This window comes from Cryptomeria japonica, chromosome 10 (genome assembly GCF_030272615.1).
Source record: "Cryptomeria japonica chromosome 10, Sugi_1.0, whole genome shotgun sequence".
NCBI classification, from domain to species: Eukaryota; Viridiplantae; Streptophyta; class Pinopsida; order Cupressales; family Cupressaceae; genus Cryptomeria; species Cryptomeria japonica.
This window is the reverse complement of record NC_081414.1, coordinates 511,645,021-511,665,841: the sequence shown is the minus strand read 5'-3', so window position 1 is coordinate 511,665,841 and position 20,821 is coordinate 511,645,021. Positions and strand designations below refer to the sequence as shown.

At 38.0% G+C, this 20,821-nt stretch overlaps 1 protein-coding gene across 1 annotated transcript in view; it reads right to left on the bottom strand.

Annotated features, from left to right (window-relative positions):
• The window catches only part of LOC131079883 (probable LL-diaminopimelate aminotransferase, chloroplastic), a 237,792-nt gene that overhangs the window by 91,398 nt on the left and 125,573 nt on the right, over window positions 1–20,821 (bottom strand). Inside the window, exon 6 of the mRNA XM_058017925.2 lies at window positions 12,988–13,092. Coding sequence (XP_057873908.1) covers window positions 12,988–13,092 — 105 coding nt within the window. The remainder of the gene's footprint in view (window positions 1–12,987; window positions 13,093–20,821) is intronic.

Genomic DNA, 20,821 nt, shown 5'->3' with positions numbered 1-20,821 from the left:
TGAGTGATATAGCAAAATCATCAAGTAAAAGCATAGTGAAGAAGTCATGGATGCTATCAAAATCTAAAGGATTTAAATTGCTAATCTCCACAAGAAATCCTCTCAAGGTATCTTGCTTCCCAAACGAGGACTCCAATTGAGTTCAAATCCGATTCGGCATGGTGTAAGATTCAATGAAACAAGGGATTAGGAGGCATAAACATGCATAAAGTCCCAAAAGCATCATCACATCTATTAAACCGTTTTCTCTTCTTTGCAGCTCTTATAGGTTAAGGTTTTGTACCTATGGTCATGTTGTGACCTAATCACACATCATCCCATTCCAAATGGGGACCCGCTGCATTTTTTGTCCACTTGGTCTTTTGGTTGTGGTTTTTGGGTCGTTTAGCAGCAATTTCCTCAGTCTCTCCAAGTCCCCAAGTGTTTTGGTTAATTATCGTCAAGTCTGCAAGTATTTTGAGTAAATTTGGCTAAGTCTGGAGCTTGTTTTGTCTATTTTAGGGTTTTTACCCTTCAAACTTATCTTTGACGATAGTAGCTTAGGGTTTTGGAAAATCTAAATGAAGCAATGAAGTCAAGACCCTTCAAGGAAGCTACCAGTGAAATTTGAGTGAATTCTTAGCACTTACTATTTTTAGTAAGCTTCAATGCATCCCGAATTGGCCTAATTTTGCATTTAAACAAACTTACTATTTTTAGTAAGAATATTTTTAGTAAGTGTCACGTTGTCTCGGTTTGCCCTAATTTGATGTTTGGAAGAACTTACTATTTTTAGTAAGTCTATTTTTTGCAGGTCTATCTCAGGCGATTGACAGGACACTGATGGCAAAGCACTCTTGAAAGTTGAAAAAGTAGGCAGTTGAACAAAAAAATGGCTGAGTATGGAACCCCTTCCAAAATTGGCAAAAGCACGAAAATTTACTCTTAAGGCATGGAAAGTTTTCCTTCTCCTAAGAATTCCTTCTCTATCCCAAAATGGCAACCAAGTCAAAGGTTGGGCGCTAAAGCAATGTCAAGGAGGAATTTCCAAAACACAACAAATTCCTCCACTTCCTATGAAATGCACTCAAGATGGGAAAAGGGCGCTAAAATGGTGCTAAGGAGGAAAACTTATTTTTTCCAAAATTCCTTCCTCCATGTAGAAATGCGCCCCAAAGGGGTAGAGGGCACTAGAAACAAGTTAGGGAGGAATTTCCTAAGTTTCCAAAATTCCTCCCTCCCAAGCAAAATGCACTCAAGAGGAGTGATGGGTGCTAAAATGAGGAAGGAATTTCCTCCGTAGACAAAAAATCCTCCACTTTAGTCAAAGTGCGCTCCAAGTCAAGTGTTGGGCGCAAATCCAAGGTGAAGGAGGAAAAATGCTAACTTTAAAAATTCCTTGCTCCATGTTGAAATGCGCCCAAGGCAAAGGTAGGGCGCCAAAGTGAGGTTAAGGAGGAATTTTCCTCCACACCAAAATCTCCTTCGTCATGGAGAATATGCGCACAAAGTCAACAGAGAGCGCCAAATGCATATCAAGGAGGATTCTTTCCTTCATGACAAAATTCCTTCACTCCTAAAATGCCCTCAAGCCAGGTAGGTGGGAGCCAAACACATGCTAAGGAGGAATTTCTTGTTTTCACCAAATTACGCCACATCAATGAAAATGTGCCTAAGGAAGATGAAGAGCGTGGAAAGTATGTCAAGGAGGAATTTTTCATCCTCACAGAAACTCCTTCCTCAAGATAGAAATGCACCCAAGGTGAAGAATTTCAAGGAACAAGAAAAATTGGCTGTGTGAGAATTTTCTCTCCAAAACTTCGAATAGGACAAAATTCCTTTGGTATGGAAAAAGGTCAGTGGTCAGAAAAATTTCCCTTCAAGACGAGGTGTGCACAAGAACACAAATATTTCCTTCAGAACAAAAATCTCTCTAGAAAGATTTTCTCTCTCCTAGAATTCTAGACATACAGGATTCCTTTAGAAGTGGACAAAATTGTTAAAATTCTTTCAAGGAAAATCTTTCAAAGTATCTTTATGCGCTTGGAATGGAAAGATTTTCGTAATAAATGAGTTGGCGACATGCAAAGGTCATATTCCGTACTTATGACATACAACTTGAAAATTTATAGAAGTTTCCATTTTTTGAACTCAAGATGATTGTGAGGTCCACTTGCATGGCAGGTTGTCAAAGGAAACATGACGCACGATTGAAGGAAATTAATGCAACTACCAATTTTATCCCCTCGCCAATATAGCAACTTAGTAGGAGACTTCTATTTAAACGACAATTTGGAATTCATTTCTCACAACGTTTTTTGGAGAAATTGGAAGCTAGAGAGAAGTGAAGAAAGTCAAAAGCAAAGTTTTATTATTTTTAGAAATTCTCGTCTTTGGAAGTTTTATTTTATTCAAGTCTGGAATCGCAGCATGAAACTCCTTCCTCAACGAATTTAATGAATTTCTTTATTAAAAATCTAATGTTTATTATTTTTATTTTGCAGGAATGGCGGAATCCAGCAAGGTTGCAAACACCTCCCGGCAAGCGCAAATCAAGGATGAACAAAGAGGATTTCTTTCGAAATCAAAGATTATAAAGAAGTGCAAAGAAGTCAGCGACACCAACCTGAGAACCTTCAGGCTGGGAGAGTTCAGAAAAAGCGTATATGAAACAGTTGGACATGTTCTAGCAGCCATTGCCACAAAGATTGTCAAGAGTGGGATCATTGCAGCTGTCGGCTTTCCTCCAGCCCTCCTGTGCCTGGAGCTGATTATAGAGTGTGTGAAGCATTACAATGCTGAAAGAAGAGCAATTTTGGCATCGGATGGCAAACTCCTGGCCAACCTTACAGTTGAAGCAATTGGAGAAACTTTTGGGAATCCTGCATACCAGTCCATGACATACAACAGCAAGAAAAGAGCAACGATGATATATGATGTTGGCTTCGAGAGATGTGCTGGAATAATCAACAAAGTATGGATGCAAAGGCCAAAGCCACATATTTCCAAGTTACCTAAGCAGATCACCAGCATGGATTTTAAACAAGAATATGTCGATCTTGTGTTGATGATGAGCAAAGTCATGGGATGTCCACAGGCATTCATATTTGAACCGTGGATGTTTTACTTCATTGGCGAAGTAATGGAAGGTGAAAGAGTAATAGATTGGGCAAAGATAATCAGCAACAACTTGGACCAGCAGCTGAAGAATTTAAGGCAATCTCAACCTTTTTATATGAGTTCATACATCATCTACTCACTGGCTAGAATGGGCAAGTTCAATTGATAGGAAAAGGACCCATGGGATGTGGACTAGGATAGCTGAAAGTTCATGAGTGTTATCTGCAGTTGCACTTATATAATACTACTTTCAACGAAGCAAGTGACACATTCACAATGCACATTACCAGATCATTGCAAGGACTTCATACAAGGTTGACGCGGGAGGCTAGAAAGTTAGTAAAGAAGTACGGAGCCTAGTATATCCAATTTTCGAAATTCACTTACATCCAGGACCAAGGATTGACCAACCATATAAGCTGCCAAGATATCCAATGGACAAGATGGTGCTGCTAGAGGTTACCAAACAGTTGACCACCTATGACAAAATTTAGAAGAAGTTGTCACTTGAATTGCCAATTGTCATAGGAGATTATGAGGAAATTTCATATTGCAATGACATTCTTTGATCCATACAATAAAATCAAGATGGTTGTTGGACTAAAACACAAACACAAGATTCAACTGGAAGATTACTGGGCCAATGCTAGGGATGACTTTGAAGTCGGAAAGAGGATGTTTTCCAAGTTGCCTCTCAATCTGATAAGACATTGTGAAGTTATACAAGTGCCAAATCAGATTGAAGAAGATGAAAATATGGTTCAACCAAAATATGAAAAGGAGAAGGATAGGCCTATTCAATCTCTAGATTGGTCAAAGCCAGAAGTTGATGATTTAAATGTCCTAAGTAGGCCAATCCTAAAATTCACTAGACATTGGGTTGGGCAGCACATCGAGAAGTTAAAGGCAAAAAATGCTCGCCTGACTTACCAATTGATGGCAGACCTAGACTCTCATAACGAGACAACAAAAGGATCATTAGGAACACGGGCCAAGGAAGAGGAAATTCAATAGGAAAGATCAGAGTGTAGAAAAGAGAAAAGCATTCCTGGGAATTCACAAGCAAAGAAGAGAAAGGAAATTCAACAAGAAGAATCGCAGCAGAAGAGGCCAAGGATAGAGGAAGCACAGTCACCTGCTAGCTCTTCCAGCGTGCACAAAGTTGAAATGTTCCCGAAAGGAGTTGCAAGAAACCAACCATAGGAGGATGATATTGACAAGGCACAAGCACAGGATATTCTCAGCATTAGTGCCTCCCATAGGCCTGTTTAGCAGAGGAGTCAAAGACAAGAACTTCCTTCGAACCCAGAATAGTGGGATCGGGATTGTTTTATGGAAACAAATCTTGGAGACTTAGGAACTTTTGAGGAAGTTTCACACGAACAGACGCAATTAGAAGTTCATGATCAACAAGCAGCCGCTCTAGATTGGCTGAAGGAAAGAATGAGAAGGGAGCCAAAGGAAGAGATAGATCCTGCGCAGGAACTAGAAGAACTTCTAAGTAGGATAGACAGGCCAGTAGAGAAGGTGGCTAGGAAATTCTCCAAGATCACAAGGGATGAGTCAGGATCTAGGATATTACACCTAGTTGTGCCCAGAGTTAACAAAGACAAGAATTGGATTACACCTAATGAATATGAGATCACAGAAGTTGACTTAGGGAAGTCCTCCAAAGCACAAATGGTGGAAGACTTTGATGAATCTTCCTTAGCACTAAAGGAACAAATGAAAAGAATGGAAGAGAAGAATAAGAGGTTGAAGAGTGAGAACAAAGCCTTGTGCAAATATGTGCAGCGCTTAAGGCATCCATCTAAGAAGAAGATCCGTCCTTTGTTCCTCCCTCTTCTCTTCCCAAGGAATCTATTGATGGCATTGAAGAAACAAGAAGAGCTCAGTGTTCTAAAGAATAGATGGAGGACGCCTTCACTTCAGCTAGTAAATTTATTGAAGACTTGGCTCACTTCCACTTGCGAATCTTGGCTATCCTAAACAGGCTTGTAACAGTGGACAATTCATGGGAAGATGCACATATCTATCAAGACTTATCAATTTCGCGCCTAAAAGCATTAATGACAATTCCCAGGCAGACTTTGATTGATGGGAAGGTTGTCCAAGAAAATGAGATATATGACTTCCCTCAATGATTTTATGCAGTCGCACTGGGAAGGAATTCTTTGAAAGATTCAGTAAGGAGTCAGCATCATTAAAGGAACTAGTCAGAAAGGTTCAGGAAGAAATTCTCAATGTAGCAGAGGCATTGTTTGCAAGAAGGTTGACTAATGAAGAGCTGACGGTAGACCATCTAAAGGATAGGTTACACAAATTCTTCTTCGTGGAATCCTTCTCAAAGGAATCTTTTAAAAATGTTTCCTTGTTCTCCAGCACAATGCGCAAGACTCAGGAAGCAGCATCAAGTTGGGAGAATCTTTTCTCCAAGTATGAAGAGGGCATTTCATTGCTGGAATCTCAACTGGAGACTGTGCCAAGTGTCTTTGTTGCGGAGCTAGAAGCCGTCATGGCCAGGTTCATCACATTCACCATAAATGAATAGGATAATGGTCGTCCAATTTTGGACAAGAATCTATTGATTGCATGAAGGCATAATAGATCATTTATTGTTGGTTGACGTTTTGACCAGGTGGTGACTAATTTATTGCATGACGTTTGCCATGTTTAAGGAGATAGTGGCTCATTTAATGCATGATGGGTGATTTGAGAAGTGGATGTCAATTAATGCATCATGGACGCCTTTTTTGGGAGCAAAGAGCAATTAATTAGTGGGCAAGATTCCTCATTAATGGCTATCTCCACTACTTGGCATCATATTTGGGAATCTTTGGTCAAACCCTAATTAGGGTTTTGTATGTCAATCTTAGCCATTGATTGGATTGTAATCTAGATTGTCCATTTTTCTCTTGGAGGCCTATAAAAAGGGGTTCACCCCTTCATTTGTAATGGGGGGAGAATTGTATGAAATTGCTGCTAGAAGTTTCTAACATAAAAATAGTGATACATTGGCTTTTGGTGTTCACTTGAATTATTTTAAAACTTCAATGGTTTCATCTTCCTCACTTAGAATAGATTTGCTTTGAGTACTTTTAGATGAATGAAATAGGTTGCACTGCTTTATGGTGAGATCACTTGCTCATACCTTTTGTTGATAGATGATTTCTATTCTTAGTGCAAGGCTGGACTGAGCTCTTATATGTGCGTTCTTAATTTAGATTGTTCGATGAACATTGTTCTTTGATCGTGTTTGTTCATGATTTAAAATCTTACAAGCACAACCTTTGAAGATTGCACCCTCTTTATGTAGTTGTCTAATAGTGGCGAAGTAAAGTGTGGTCAATCTCACCTAAGCCTTGTCATCTATTGAGTTCCTAGATTTAGATTACTTTCCTAAACCCTTACCTATTTACTTTTTGCATTATCTTATTGAAAGTCCCCAAAAAGAGCCTATTCATTGACAAATCATTTGCAAAAAATCTCCTTGAAGTTTTAAATTTATTTTAGTCTTCCTTGGTGTGCATAAGTCCCCTTGGATTACCAGCAACATCAAACAAGATGAGTCTATATCCACCATAAAGTCACTAGCACGCAATTGGAACCTTGGAATCAATGTATGATCTTCCTGCAATCTTAGCATACATGAGATTTTGATCAAGAGAGGATAGAGTGACCATTGGGAACTTTATTCTATGTTGGTGTGGTCACAAAACACTCATCAACGGGTCACTCTATATAATTTTTGTTTCTTCAAATGTATCTCCATTTTTGTTTTCCACCCATACTAATTGTGTATGGTGTGAGTTGAGTTATGTGGATTGGATCCATGTGTTTTGATTGCAAAAGTACAGAAACTAAAAAAGAAACAGCAATATGGACCCTCACAATGCAAGAAAATTCCCCTTTGTATCAAAAAAATTGACCTCGTTTGCACATTTTTCAAGAAAATAAACAAAAAAGGAAAGCCTAACTTTAGAAAAAATTAGCAAGTACCTAGTAAATTTTCTAGAAAAATAAATTTGAGACCAGTGAAGAGGACTGATCCAGCTTTTTGATGCTACAAAAAAGATGAAAATCCAAGATTCAAGGCAAAAGTTATGAGCTTCCGAATGAAAATAGCTTGATCTGAATTCAAAGACCTATAAAAATTACCAGCAACAAAGTCTGAAAAAATCAGCAACTCCACTGGATCAAGCTCGGAACCAGCTTTCCAACAATATATTGTTTGCCAAAATCCAAATTCATACCTGTTGATGGTGTTTTTACGCACTATGCAACACAAAATAAAATACTTAGTATTCTATCCTCTCTTGAACAAAGGCTCCCAAATGCTAAGCTGCGTGATCAAGTGGGACGACTCCAAGGTTCTCGAATGTCAGGTCATGACGTGCTCTTGGATAGACTTGGTTGTATATGATGTGATATTGTTGGAAGCACAAAGTGGGCTTACGTTGAATGTTTGAATGCTTTGAATATCGCTGGAACGTGGGATTTAACTTGATTTTAAAAAAGTAAAAAAGGATAGGGTTTAGGAAGCTAATCTAACTCTAGGAATGTAAAAGCAGTGGATAATCTTTGGTGAAACCCAACTACATCTTGCTTCGAAATGCAGCGAACATCTCCACAAGGCTAGTGCGATCTTCTAAGGGTAGCTTTATGATTTTCAAATCATCACCACAAGCATAGACACCATCAAATCGATGCATATCAATGAAGGACTGATAATTGAAGTTAAGTTTTGGCTAAGATGGATCCAATTGACTACGCAAGGCACTTTACCATCGGCACGGTGTTAGTAGTATGGATGTGAGAATTTCACTATTGATCATGCACAAAGTCTTCCATTCATCTAAACAACATGAAAATCAAATTGAGAAGTAGAGACCATGCAAATTGTTGAATCAACATATCAATTTCACCATATCTTTAATGAAGTTTACATGCTTCTTACAACAATATATTGGCAACAATCTTTGCCTTCTCTTCCTCCTCTAATTATTTGCTTGCTACTTTCTACATCTAACTATTCACCTTTACAAATGAAGTGGAGCCTTTTATAGTGCTCTCATTACAATTGAATGGCTCAAATTGATTCACAATCAATGGCCAAGATTACAAGATAGAAACCCTAATTAGGGTTTGTTACACCCATTGCAAAGCATTTAATGCTTGACCAATGATAAAATTACAATTGATGGGACACATATCCTTCCTTGAAAATTCAACCAATAGATAATGATGGTAGGTACATCGAACTTTGTGCCCATGTGGTAGTTATCCTCTTTGATGGATGAGTTAGGTGCATTGAATATGAACACCTTATCTTGATTAGATGTGATTGGATAAGTGAAAACCGGGCAAACATTTCCAAGCTTCTGATGTGATGACGACTTTGCTCATGTTGATCTTCTAACTTTGATTAACTCTTCTGAAACTATCTCTTGTCTTGATCACTTCCGTCCTGGAGCTTTCATTCGGCTATACTAGCAATGATCCTTGGATTTCTGGAGGAAATTCAAGGTTGTGAAAATTTCTTCCTTGAGTGCTTGATGTTGATAGCTACTCCTTGCCTTGATTTGCTTCCTCGGACTTGACTTGAAGCCTTAATCTTGATAAGGTCTGGTGCGATAGAAGCCTTCTTTTTTCGAAGCCTTGAGCTGATGTTCTTTCCATGCCATGAAATTGATCCTTTTCCACACTCCTTTGCATGTTCATTCCATTTGCATCAAACCTGGAAACAAACAAATGAATCAAAACATTGCAAAAAGTACTTAATTATGCTTCTTACTACCTTCTTTAAATCTGGAAATAAAATTTCTGATCATGTAAACATCTGATTTTCGGTCTGATTTTGTGTCTCAGGCCTCTTATTTCTGACAATATGCCTGATTTGATAAATTTCAGGTCTGGGACAGGTCTGATTTGCATTGATTTCATATAGCAAAGGATGTGCTAATCCTTAGATCGCTGATTGTCATTGCCCAGGACAGACCCTATCGTTGCCTTGGATGGACCTGTCCTTTGACCAAGGACGGTATGTCCTTGAATTTCCATGCCTTAGCCAATATTTCTTGATCTCAACTTTAATATCCTTAGCCAAAGGATGAAATGTCCTTGGCTCAAGGACGGCTATGCATTCAGTGGCATAGATGTCCCTAGTCCAGGGACGAGATGTCCTTTGACCAAGGATCCCTGACTTCTCTTGCCTTCTTAATCAAAGTCGCCTCCAATCAAAGGGTGAATTCTTTGTGTAAGAGATCAGCTTGCTTCTCACCATAAGCCTGCCATAATCTTAATCAAAATCACCATTGGTCAAAGAGAGAATTCACTATGTCTCCCAAATGAATATTGCTACTTACTGATTCTATTATTGCTCTGACAGAGATCGCTGCCTGTGAATTGCCCTCAATAATGGATCCAATTGAAATCACAGTCCTGATATCACCTTTCCAAATATCGATTCATTTGTTTGATCAAATGTAATGATCGAACAATTAATATAGATAGTTAAACAGGATCGCATCCTCTCACAAAGGTGCCTTGTTACCGTCATTAAATGTTTCACAATTACTTCATGAGAGCGGGCAACATATATTGAATGTCTTGCAGCTAATTGCTAAGGTCAACTTTGAATCTTGAAGCTCATATTTTAAATGAAGACAGCTAGCTTGCATCATAAAAAGGATTCAATCAAGGAAACGCACCTCACAGACATCTCTTGCATTGATCAAAATATACTCAATTTGCATCGTTGAAGGATCCAAACAAATGGCGCCTGAAATGTGTTCTTCATTTTGATCAAATTGTGCTCATCTAAATTAAATGTTTTGCAATAAGACTTAAAGGCCGACTTGGTTTTTTCTAAATTCACATTTAATTAAATGTTTTTTTCTTTCTTTAAATCGTGGGTCCCATTCAAGCATATTTCCTAGAGGCACGGATCTAAGGAGGCAAAGGCTGAACACAATTCCTTAAGGTGCACATTTCATATGTCAAAGGAAATGACTCATCAATTATGTCGCTGATGTGGACAGTCAAAGGAAGTCGCTCACTCTTAAGGCGCACTTTTAGCTGGGTAATGAAAACAGCACAAGACTTAGTCAGTGCTTTAGAATGGTCAAAGAAATTGCACTATCCTTTAATTCATGCCTTAGAAGTGATCAAGGGAAATAACCCTCAACCCGTGTTTTTATTGGTGAAAGAAAATATTGATGTCGGTGCCTGAAATGGTATTGTTAATGCCTTAAAATTCTGATTTGCTTTCCTCCATAAGGTTTGTGGGGCCCGAACATGGTTAACGGTAGCAAAGGGGGTCAAAGGAAAATCGCAAGGCACGTGAAGACTTTTAAAATCTCCATCTTGAGTTTGTGGGCCCAAGTAAAGCATGGCACGGTTGTGAAAGGGGAGTCAAAGGAAATGAGGTGAAAGGGGTGTACGATAAAGAAAGGATAAGGGGAGGAGGAAAGAGATGTCGTAGGGTCATAAGGAGTTAGGAAAGGTGTGAGGGGGGTTTGATAGGAGCTGCAGTGGGAGTTATAAGGAGTAAAAGGGAAGTGGTGACATGGTGAATAGGAGCAAGGTTAGTTTAGTAAAAGGGGGTAAGGCGTGTAAGAAGGTGTCGGGAATAAGGGAGGCATAAGGGATAGGCTAAGGGGAGGGGTGTAAGGTGTAGGCTAGGATAGGATAAGGGTTATGAAAGGGTAGTAAGGAGGGTTGTGAAGGGTGTTAAGGGGGGTGTGATACGATAGGATAAGGGTAAGAGGTAGGGTGGTAAGGGGGTTATAGATAGTGGATGGGTAGGTTAGGAAGGGTAGTAGATGGGTAGGAAGGAAGGGAATGGGAAGGAAATTGGAAAGTGGGAGGAATAAGGAGTTGAAGGTGGGTTGAGAGGTATAAGGGGTGGAGGATAGATATGAAGTAGGGATGATGGAAGGTAGGATAGGTAAAGGATATGGGGTGAAATAGAAGGGAGTGAGGGAAAGTAGAAATGTAGGATCGATGGAGAATGGGAGAAGGTGAAGTGGAAGGCATGAATGATGGAGAGATAGAGGAGATGGGAGTGGATATTAGAATGGAAACGTAGGAAGGAAAGATGGATAAGTGAGGGAAGATGGAAATGAAAGGGGAGATGGAAGGGAAGAGATCGGGCTTGGGCACCCGCTGGCAGTACTGGGAGAGGCAGGTCGAAAGCTTAGGAGGGCAAAGGAAGTGTTATACCTCATGTCATCCTAATGAGAGAGACTAGACTTGATCAGCTTCTGACAAACTACACTTCTTCAAAACAAAGGCTAATAGCCAAAAGACTCCACAACTAACCTAGAAAGCAGAAAAAAGTGGGGGTCCCCATTTGCAATGGGGTGATGTGTGAAAACGTCACAACAATACCTACTCTTAGCTTCCAAATAAGAGCATGACTTCATAGCATGTAACTCCACTTATATGCTATTCATAGTAATATTCGCAATGAATCTTGGCATTGTTACTGAAACATTCAAAATCACTACTAACAATGGATTAAATGTTAACAATGCACCCGCAAGAGTCACAGTACTTACTCTTTCTAAAGAGAGCTCATCAAGCACAAAAACAAGCTGATTTAGCCTGAACTCACCACCTTGGTCAAAACAACAGTTGACCATGTTAAACTAGTAATATTTAGTGTATTGGACCATAGACATAAGTGCTACTATTCTATTCAATGATTCCATTTTTAGATGATTCATGTCATGGTCTGAAATCAATCCATGGCATATATACTCAATAGTTTGCACATTGAAGAATGGGAGCTAAATTTATAATCTTTGGACTTTAAACTTTTGAAATGCATACATAATAGTTATTACATGCTACAATTAGCTATATAAAAAGTTTCACTATTTAATATGTCGTTGAGTTTATTTTGACATCTATAAATTGAATTTGTATGATAAGAAAATATTGTAATTGTACAATATTGAATACCTTCGACTTAATTTGATAAGTCTCTGTCAAATGTCACTCTTACTATTTGGCTTTTTTGAGATATTTTAAGTTTGAATCCCGTAAACTCTGATATAAAATTGCTACGATCAGGAAGACATTTCCAGTGATAAGAAATAGTATCTATTAAAATTGATTAGAAATTTTATAAACAATAAATTTATTAAGTAATACTTATTCAAATATAATAGAAGGAGCCTGGCAAGTGGGAAATGCAATGTCACTTCAGGCTACATAAGAGAGGTGCTCCCAGTGACATTATGCCCCTATCTGTAGGAAAAAGAGCATATCATAACGGTTACTTTTTCATGCTTCTTAGTACGTTCTGTCTTTCTATTATTAACTATAGCTGACAACTGAAAGCTTGCCAAGTCATGTTAAGTTCTATGAAATCGGATTACTCCCCAACATTAACATATAATTCATACCTTACAGAGATGTCCATTTTATTTGAGGGAAACAACTATATGTGGTGTCAGACTCTATGGCACTCCTCAATTTCAAGACTGTTAACTGCAATTAATGGAACTTCAACACAAAACACACACGAATCAATTACCCCCAAACCATGGGCTCTTGTTACATAACACATATAGTTCACACTTCATACATTGTAGATGTGGAATACCAATTGTATGCGCCAAACTTATCATACAGTAGATTACATTAAATCTCAGAAGTCCACCCTAATATAAAATTGTGTCCTTTTAAAACATATCTCAAAGAAAATGTTAATCCTATGATTTCCCTTTATGCAGTTACTGCATGCCTCATTGTAGAGTATTGCTCTAAGTACGAAACTTATTTACAAAGAGGAACCTTTTATGCATCCTTTATATCATAAAATGTATCCAACTAACAACAGTATGAAAAAAGATGTCATCAGCTTAAGTTATTAACTACCTGAAGACGAGAAATATCGCATTTTGCTCCATCAGAAACAAAGATCTCAGAATGCTTTATGCCAAAATCTCCATAAAATGTCTCTGCCAAAGCAACCCTGAGAGCCTGCATATATGCAAGAATAATGAAAATCCATTTTCATATGTCCAAATAGTCTATTAAATAGTTTTTATGAGCAAAAGAAAATAAACATCAGTAAGAACAAAGACAAGAAGAATGCAACCGACCTGAGTACTCTAGAGATGATGGAGGAATCCAATCAATAATAGTAAAGAAAACACATGGAAAATATAGTACAATCATCGATAACTACAATGAGCAAACACAACTATTGTAAGTCACACGAAAACTACAGCCAAGGAAGTCATTCGTATTAGGAGTCAAGACAGCTTTAGGTTTATTGAGCTCATTCAGGAGTTTATTTTGAAATAGCTTAAATCAGATCTACAGAGAAATTGTGGATGTTATAGACAGATAATTACCATGTTGTTGACTAGTCACCTCAACATAACTTGTATGCAAAGCAAAGTGTTATTGTCTTCTACCCCATTGGTATCTTCATTGACACAAGCAATTTCATGGAGGGGATTGTCAATCAATCTCAATTACATTCTCAGCTCAGATGTGTGTATTGTTTTTGCTAGGACAGGGTGGTATTGTGCCACACATCAATCATATTCACAGTAAATCAACAAGCACTAATCTAGGACAAATGCACTTCACACACAACTTACATATTTCTTCAGTGCATCTTATGCATATTCTTCATTACTCGTCCATCCTTCCACAAAGTTTATTTTTTCACTTAATATTGATTCAAAACGTGCTTCTCGTAGAAAATTTTGTATGAGCTTTTGGATCAATGTTCCAGATCACACTCCATGATCCTTCTTCAAGATGAAGCTTATTTTGCATCTATAATGGACAGTGGAAATATCATGTCTATACTTATCTGTAATTATTCCAAATTTTCAAGACTATATCCACAACAGTTGTCCATTGTACTCAAACATCAGTTATTGACAAAGTCATGTTCATTTGAAATGTTGTGCATTTGAGCTTGTAAATCAGAGTTTCAATAATCAAATGAGGATGCAAATTGTAATAAGAAAAGCATCAACATGGATACTGTTGTGACCTTTTCACACATTGCCCCATTGCAAATGGGGGCCCCTTTGTTTTCGCTTTTCTTAGTTGTTTTGTCGTTGGTGTTGCTTAGTTTGGCTTAGGTTCGACAATAGTGTCAAGCTCTCTTGCCTTAGAATGAGAAGGGTTTCGATTTGTCAAGTCTAGGAGTCAGTCCAGGAATGAAATTGCAAAATCAAGATTGTGAAAGTGAAAATTGCAAGTAATGGGTGAAGTGCTAGTTAAAGTTGTAAGATATCCTTGCAATTCCATCATACGCGTTTCCACCAAACCATGTAAGCCCCCAAAAATCCATTTGAAAATGTTGAAACCCTTGCAAACTCCCATCAAAATTGTGCAACTTCCTTGCATTTTTCACTTTGAAAGTGTTGAAATCCTTGTATTTTTTTAGATTGCAAGAAAAAGGTGAAGTTTCAATTGACATTACAAGATCATCTTGAGTTTCACTATATTGCATATCTCCGCCATGCACTGTAATTTCAATGCATGCATAACCCATATCCCCGCCTTGCATTATTGAAATTTTATAACATGCAAGGATGTTAATCTCACCAAGGAATGCATACACAAGTCCAAGATCTGATTGACATGGCATGAATAAATCTGATTTCTTCTTGCATTTTGTCAAGTTTATACATGAATGCTCAAAATCCATGAAAAACAGTTATGTTGGATATTTGTGTCATTGATGTCAAGATAATTTCAAAGTCTATTTGAGCTGCTTGCTTGCTTGTGTGCTTGACCAGCTTGACCAGCTTGACTTGAGGAGTTTGACCAGCTTGACCTGCTTAAGGAGCTTGACTTGCTTGACCTGCTTCAGCTGTCTACTTGCCTGGTTCAGCTACTTGGTTGCTTGCTGGAGCTGCCTGTGGACCTGCTAGTGCTGCTTGAGTGTGTGTCTAAGCTAAGCTGTATGCTTACTTGTCTATTTGTCAGCAGCTGAATCAGAATTTGTGCTAAGTCAGCAACTCTTTTGGAATACGTGGTCAAATCGTATTTACTCCTTGTGGACGTGGTGGACGTATTTTGCTACGTTTTTGTGAATTTTTATCGTGGTTATTAATTCTTGGCACAAAATCGTGCTTTTTGGTGTTGAACTGCACCGAATAATTTTTTTTAAAAAGGGGGGGTCATTGATATGTGTCAGCAGACGTTTTTTTACTGCATGGAACGGTAGTCCGAAAGTGGTTTACTCATTTTTTCATTTTTTTCTGAATGCACTTGCCGGGCGTTACACTTCAATTTCCAATATCGCATGCAGCTCCTATTGGTGTCGGCAAAAATTATGTGTACGTATGTGGCTGTGGATTTCTTTTAATGTCAGAATTCTTTTGTTGTGACAACTATATATCTTTTTTTAAAAAGGAGGTCGCGGGAGGCTATGTTATAAAAAAATGAGATGAGATATACGATTCTGCCGTGGATGCATTTGAATCTGTTTTTGACTGTCTGTGCATTTCCGTTATTGATGCATGTTGGCATTATTTTGTTGCTGCCGATTCTGGAAACTTCTGTGTGCGCTCTGTATTTCAACTGGGGAGAGTTGTGAGGATTTATTTTTATTGACAGAATAACTGAAATCTGGGTGTGAGGAAGTGAATTTCTGAAAAACTCGAGTTTTGTTCTGCGTGTGGTGCCAGTACTGTCTACATACATAGAGATACAGTGTGCAATTAAGTTTCTAAAGCGTGCTGTGACATATTTCTCTATTCTGTTTAACAGCAAGAGACCTGAAGGTTTATATTTTTCTCTAAGAGCTACAACAATGAATTCTGAGCAGTGAGAGAAACCGTTTGAGTTGTATTCAAATTAACTTCTGGAGAGAAACCGTTTAAGTTTCTGATAGTATTATTTCTATGATGTTCAAATGAACTTCTGGAGAGAAACCGTTTAAGTTTCTGATAGTATTATTTCTATGATGTTCAAATGAACTGTTAATAGTGTGCTTTGAATTGTGGTAAACTTCTGGAGTTGGAGCTTCTGATTTGCAGTGTATGAAGTAGGTGCTTCGAAGTTATTTGTTTGGGCTTGTAAAAGGGTCGGTGCCCTTTGTGAGTTGGTGCTCACTATTTGTAAGCTGGGTTGGTACCCACTTAGTTTTGAAAAGATTCATTTAAGCCGTGGTTTTTCACCCGAAAGGGTTTTCCACGTGATAAATTACGTGTCCTTGATGTGTATTATGCTTTTATCTTCATACCTCTGTGTTCAATAATCTCTGAGTTTGCAGCAAATTTTAAAAAATTTGAGAGAAATATTGACTGATTTGAGTGAAAATCAAAGTAATTTCCAGACCTGAAGTAGCACTTTCCAAAATTATACCATTATTTTCAGAATTTCAAGTTTTTGAGTGCTATTTCCAGATTGCTGAAAGTGAAATCAGAACTCATAAGGTTCAAATTTCTGGAAAATTTTGTGCAAGAGGTAGAAAAACAAGAGTTTTGACAAGGATGTGAAGGATTTTATTTCTTTAAGGATAGGAAATTATGTGTGATATTGTGAAAATCTGTATGAATTTGTTGCTTCGTTTTGAAAACCAATTCAATAACACTGAGAGAGGGGGTGCGGGGGGTGTTGAATCAGTATTACAAAAACTTTAGTCAAATCATACCAAATGAAAGAAGCTGAACAAATAATTACAAATAAGACACAGAATTTATCTCATGGACAACCCTTTCGAGTAAAAAACCACGGCATCAAAAGCTTTCATTGAAACAAAAGGGCACCAACCCAATGAGCACGAACTCAGAATTACAAATGAGGGCACCAACCCCCTCAAAAAACCAACTTCAAGAAACTGAAGCTCCAACTTCTATTTTCTAAGGCACCAACCCCAGTTACAACACAAACTCACAAGTACTGAGCATTATATGTACTTTTCAGAATACACACAGCACTAAGAAATTTAAATCAGAACTCTCCAAACATCTCTCTTAAAAACACATCACTGTTTAGCAACACTATCCAAAAACAGTATTTTTAAAGTTCTCGTATACATCTGTCCATGTCAATCCTTCTTCAAAAATTGATGATCATTACAACACATCCAGAAGAACTCACTGCGATATCTACCATTTTTAATATACCCTCTTCACTTAAAAAATGACCCTACAGCTTTTCATAAAAACACACTTCCTTAAAAACAGCCATAAAGCTCTCATGATCTTACATATACCATTCATTCAGATGACACCGTATATTTTTTCACTAGACATGCTAGCTGACACAATATATCTAAACGTATTTCAAAGATCACCTTCTACTGTTCAAATCACATTCAAAAAATAGAGTCTACACATCTCCTATTTCACGTCCCTTCGATGTTTACAGCTGCCTTTCTACCAACCTTTGACACCTGTAGGAAGCCATTACAGAATATTTACACAAAAACCATTCTTACCAATCGTTTTGCATCTGCCACGTGAAGACAATCTCTTCTGCTCTAACCGTTTCTTAACACACGCACAGGTAAATGACAACATCCCAATATCTGCAGGCACGAGTACGATGATAAACGACGAACAACGCCAAGCATATCCTACGGTAAAGAGAATGTAGCAAGGAATGTCCGGGCCGCTGAAATACTTGAACGTGGCAGCTACCATACCCAGCATTAGCAGTAACAATATCAAGTAGAACACCAAAAACAAACTTCCAGCGGTTATGACTGCTAAAAACAGACTGTACACATAATAAGCTCCACCCAATGAGAATCGAACACTCTTCATTTTAAAGAACGAACTTGACATCTTCAAATACGTCCCAAAAAAAAGTTCAAAACTGGCCTGAATAGAAACAAAGCTGCAGAAACATTCTCCAGTGATAATCAAACTTCACAACCAAAAGAAAAACATACAACCCAATAAAACAGTTCTGCAAACCTTTACCCTTTTTTTTTTGTTTTTACCAACAACTCCCATACTTCATCATACACTGAACAGAGAACAAATCATCTTCCAGAACGGATCAAATCTCTGACAAAGAACAAACACCACACAAGTGCTCTGCCCAGCAGAGAGCACCAGAAGTGTTTGGTTCCAGATATAATATTGTATTTACTGCCGAGACATCCTCGTTGCTAAAATCCGACAAGGAAGAAGATATCACACAGAAACAAAGAACTGCAACTCTTACTTGCCAAATGCAAGCACAAAAACAAGCATCGAAACTAACTTATACAACACCTGAACTCAAAATGAATCCACATAAGGAGACAAACCTTTCGAACAAGACACCAAAAAAATGTGGCATAAACAATCAGCTAAAACAGTCACTAAGCCAACATGAACATCAATGACAATATACTCTACATGTTTTACAATATTCCATTGAAGAATGATTTTATGCAATTTCTTTTAAAGGCTGTTCAATGTTATTTAGGAGTGCAATGTTTTGAACAAACATTTTCTTAGCATTAACGTCTTGCACTTCACTCAAGCACTTTTGAAGTTAACTTAGGATCTATTTGCAACAGTAATACCAAAATTCTTTATTTCAGGAATAGATGTCAGGTGCTAGGACCGAAGAGGTGTCAAGGCAAACTCAAATGAAGAACAACTCCAAGGGAGTACTTCCAGAGTCAAAGATCCTCTTACGATGGAAGAAGGTTGGAGATACCAACTTAGGACACATAAACATGGCAAAGTTTAAATGGCGACTATATAGACACAATCCGTCCAAGATAGTTAAGAGGATGATACGAAATGGAATTGTGCAAGCTATCGATTTCCCTCTTGCAATACAGTGAGTTGATAGAAGAATGTGCAAAACGTTACAATCCCGAGGAAAGACCAGGGGTGGCTCCTGATGGCAGAAGATTAGCTTATCTTGCAAAGGAGGCTAGTTCAGAGGCATTTGATATTCTAGTATATAATTCCGCCATTTACAAGACAAAAGAGGAAGCATTGAAGATGTATAAAGATGACTTGATACTTGTGCAGAGATCATCAATATTACTTGGTTGTCAAACTCAAGAACTCATCATTCTAGGATGCCCAAGCGACTTCATAGATCGGATTTCAAAGAGGAATACGAAGATCTTGTCACATTATTGAACACAGTCATGGGATGCCCTCAAGCTTCTAATTTCAAGCCATGGATGTTCTATAATGTTGAAGAAATATTATCTAGAGTGAAGATGATCAATTGGACCAAGATAATCAGTGACAATCTAGATGACCAACTGAGGAGGTTGGAATGTTTCTGATATTTTTATATGACTTCATATATTGTCTACATGTTGGCAAGGAGCAATAGGTATAAAGGATTAACATACAAAGGACCAGTTGGGAATGGTGAAGGACAAGTCAAAGTGTATGAATGTTGCCCTCAATTACACCTTCACAATATTGCTCGTTTTAGAAGGGTGAAAGATGCCTTCTCAATGTATATTGTAAGAATTTTACAAGGAGGCACCCATATGAGATTATCACAAGAGGTCAAGGATTTGGTATAAAAGTATGGTTTGTGGTTCATTCAGTTACCCAAATTCACCTATATCAGATTGCAAGGATGTTCATCCTCTCCCTACAAGCTTCCAAGGTACCAACAGACAAGATGGTGTTGTTGGAAGTTACAAGGCAGTTATCCATGTATGACAAGATTTAAAAAAACAAACATAAAGCTGGGATAACCTTTCCAATCACTCTTGGAAATTCAATTTAAGTGTGTCCTTCGATTCAAGCGGTTGAGAAATCCAAGGAGCTACAATTCTACCCACTTGTAGCTTACCCATCAAGACTAAACTTTGATCCTTGTAATAATATTAGGAGAGTAAATGGAAGAAAATATCGGCACAAAGTGCATCTTGAAGATCATTGGGCAAGATGCAGTGGATGATTTTGAAATTAGGAGAATGTATTATAGACTAACAGTACAAATGATTAGAATTTGCCAACTATTTCCTATGCTGGATCAAGTCAAAGATGATGGAAATTATGTCCAACGTCAGTTTGAAGAAGAAAAAAGTAGACCTCTTCCTCCACTTACTAGGTCAGAAGTTGAAATAGTAGACCTGAATGAGTTAATGAGACCAGTTATGGCATATACAAAAAAATGGATGGATCAACAAGTTGTAAAGTTGAAAGCACAAAATATCCCTCTAACTTATGATTTGATGGGAGAAGTGGAGTCGCAATCTTCTGATGATGAAATGACGGAAAGTCAACAAGAAATTAGTATTGAGGAAGAAAGAAGTAAACAAGAAGGTGAAATTCACAAGAAAGGGAAAGACATGGTCAAAACTTTACAAGCTAAGAAGACAAAAAGAAAGGAAGTTGCTAGTGAAGAACAAAAACAGATAGGCAAAAGACCAGTACAACTCGCTCATCAACTAGTACTTCTCCAATACAAGAGGTTGCAATTTCCATGGACAAGAATGGGACATCGATTGCTGAGAATAAGCCATTAAGGAAAGATGAATCAAATCCAAGAGTACAAGATGGTCAAAGTGTGAACGGAGCTTTGGAATCTACTCTACAAAGGAACCAAAATGAAAATCCTTCTCAAGATATGGAAGTTCTTCCTGATGATCTGTTAGTGGAGCCAGGAGCAATTCCGATTGAAGATATCATAGGAGGTTCAAGCATGGGCTTTCCAAATGAAGATTTCAATGAAGAAATGATATCAGCACTTTGAGGATGCCAAGAACATGAAGAATTGGATGAAGATGTAGAACAGTCAACAGCTCCTC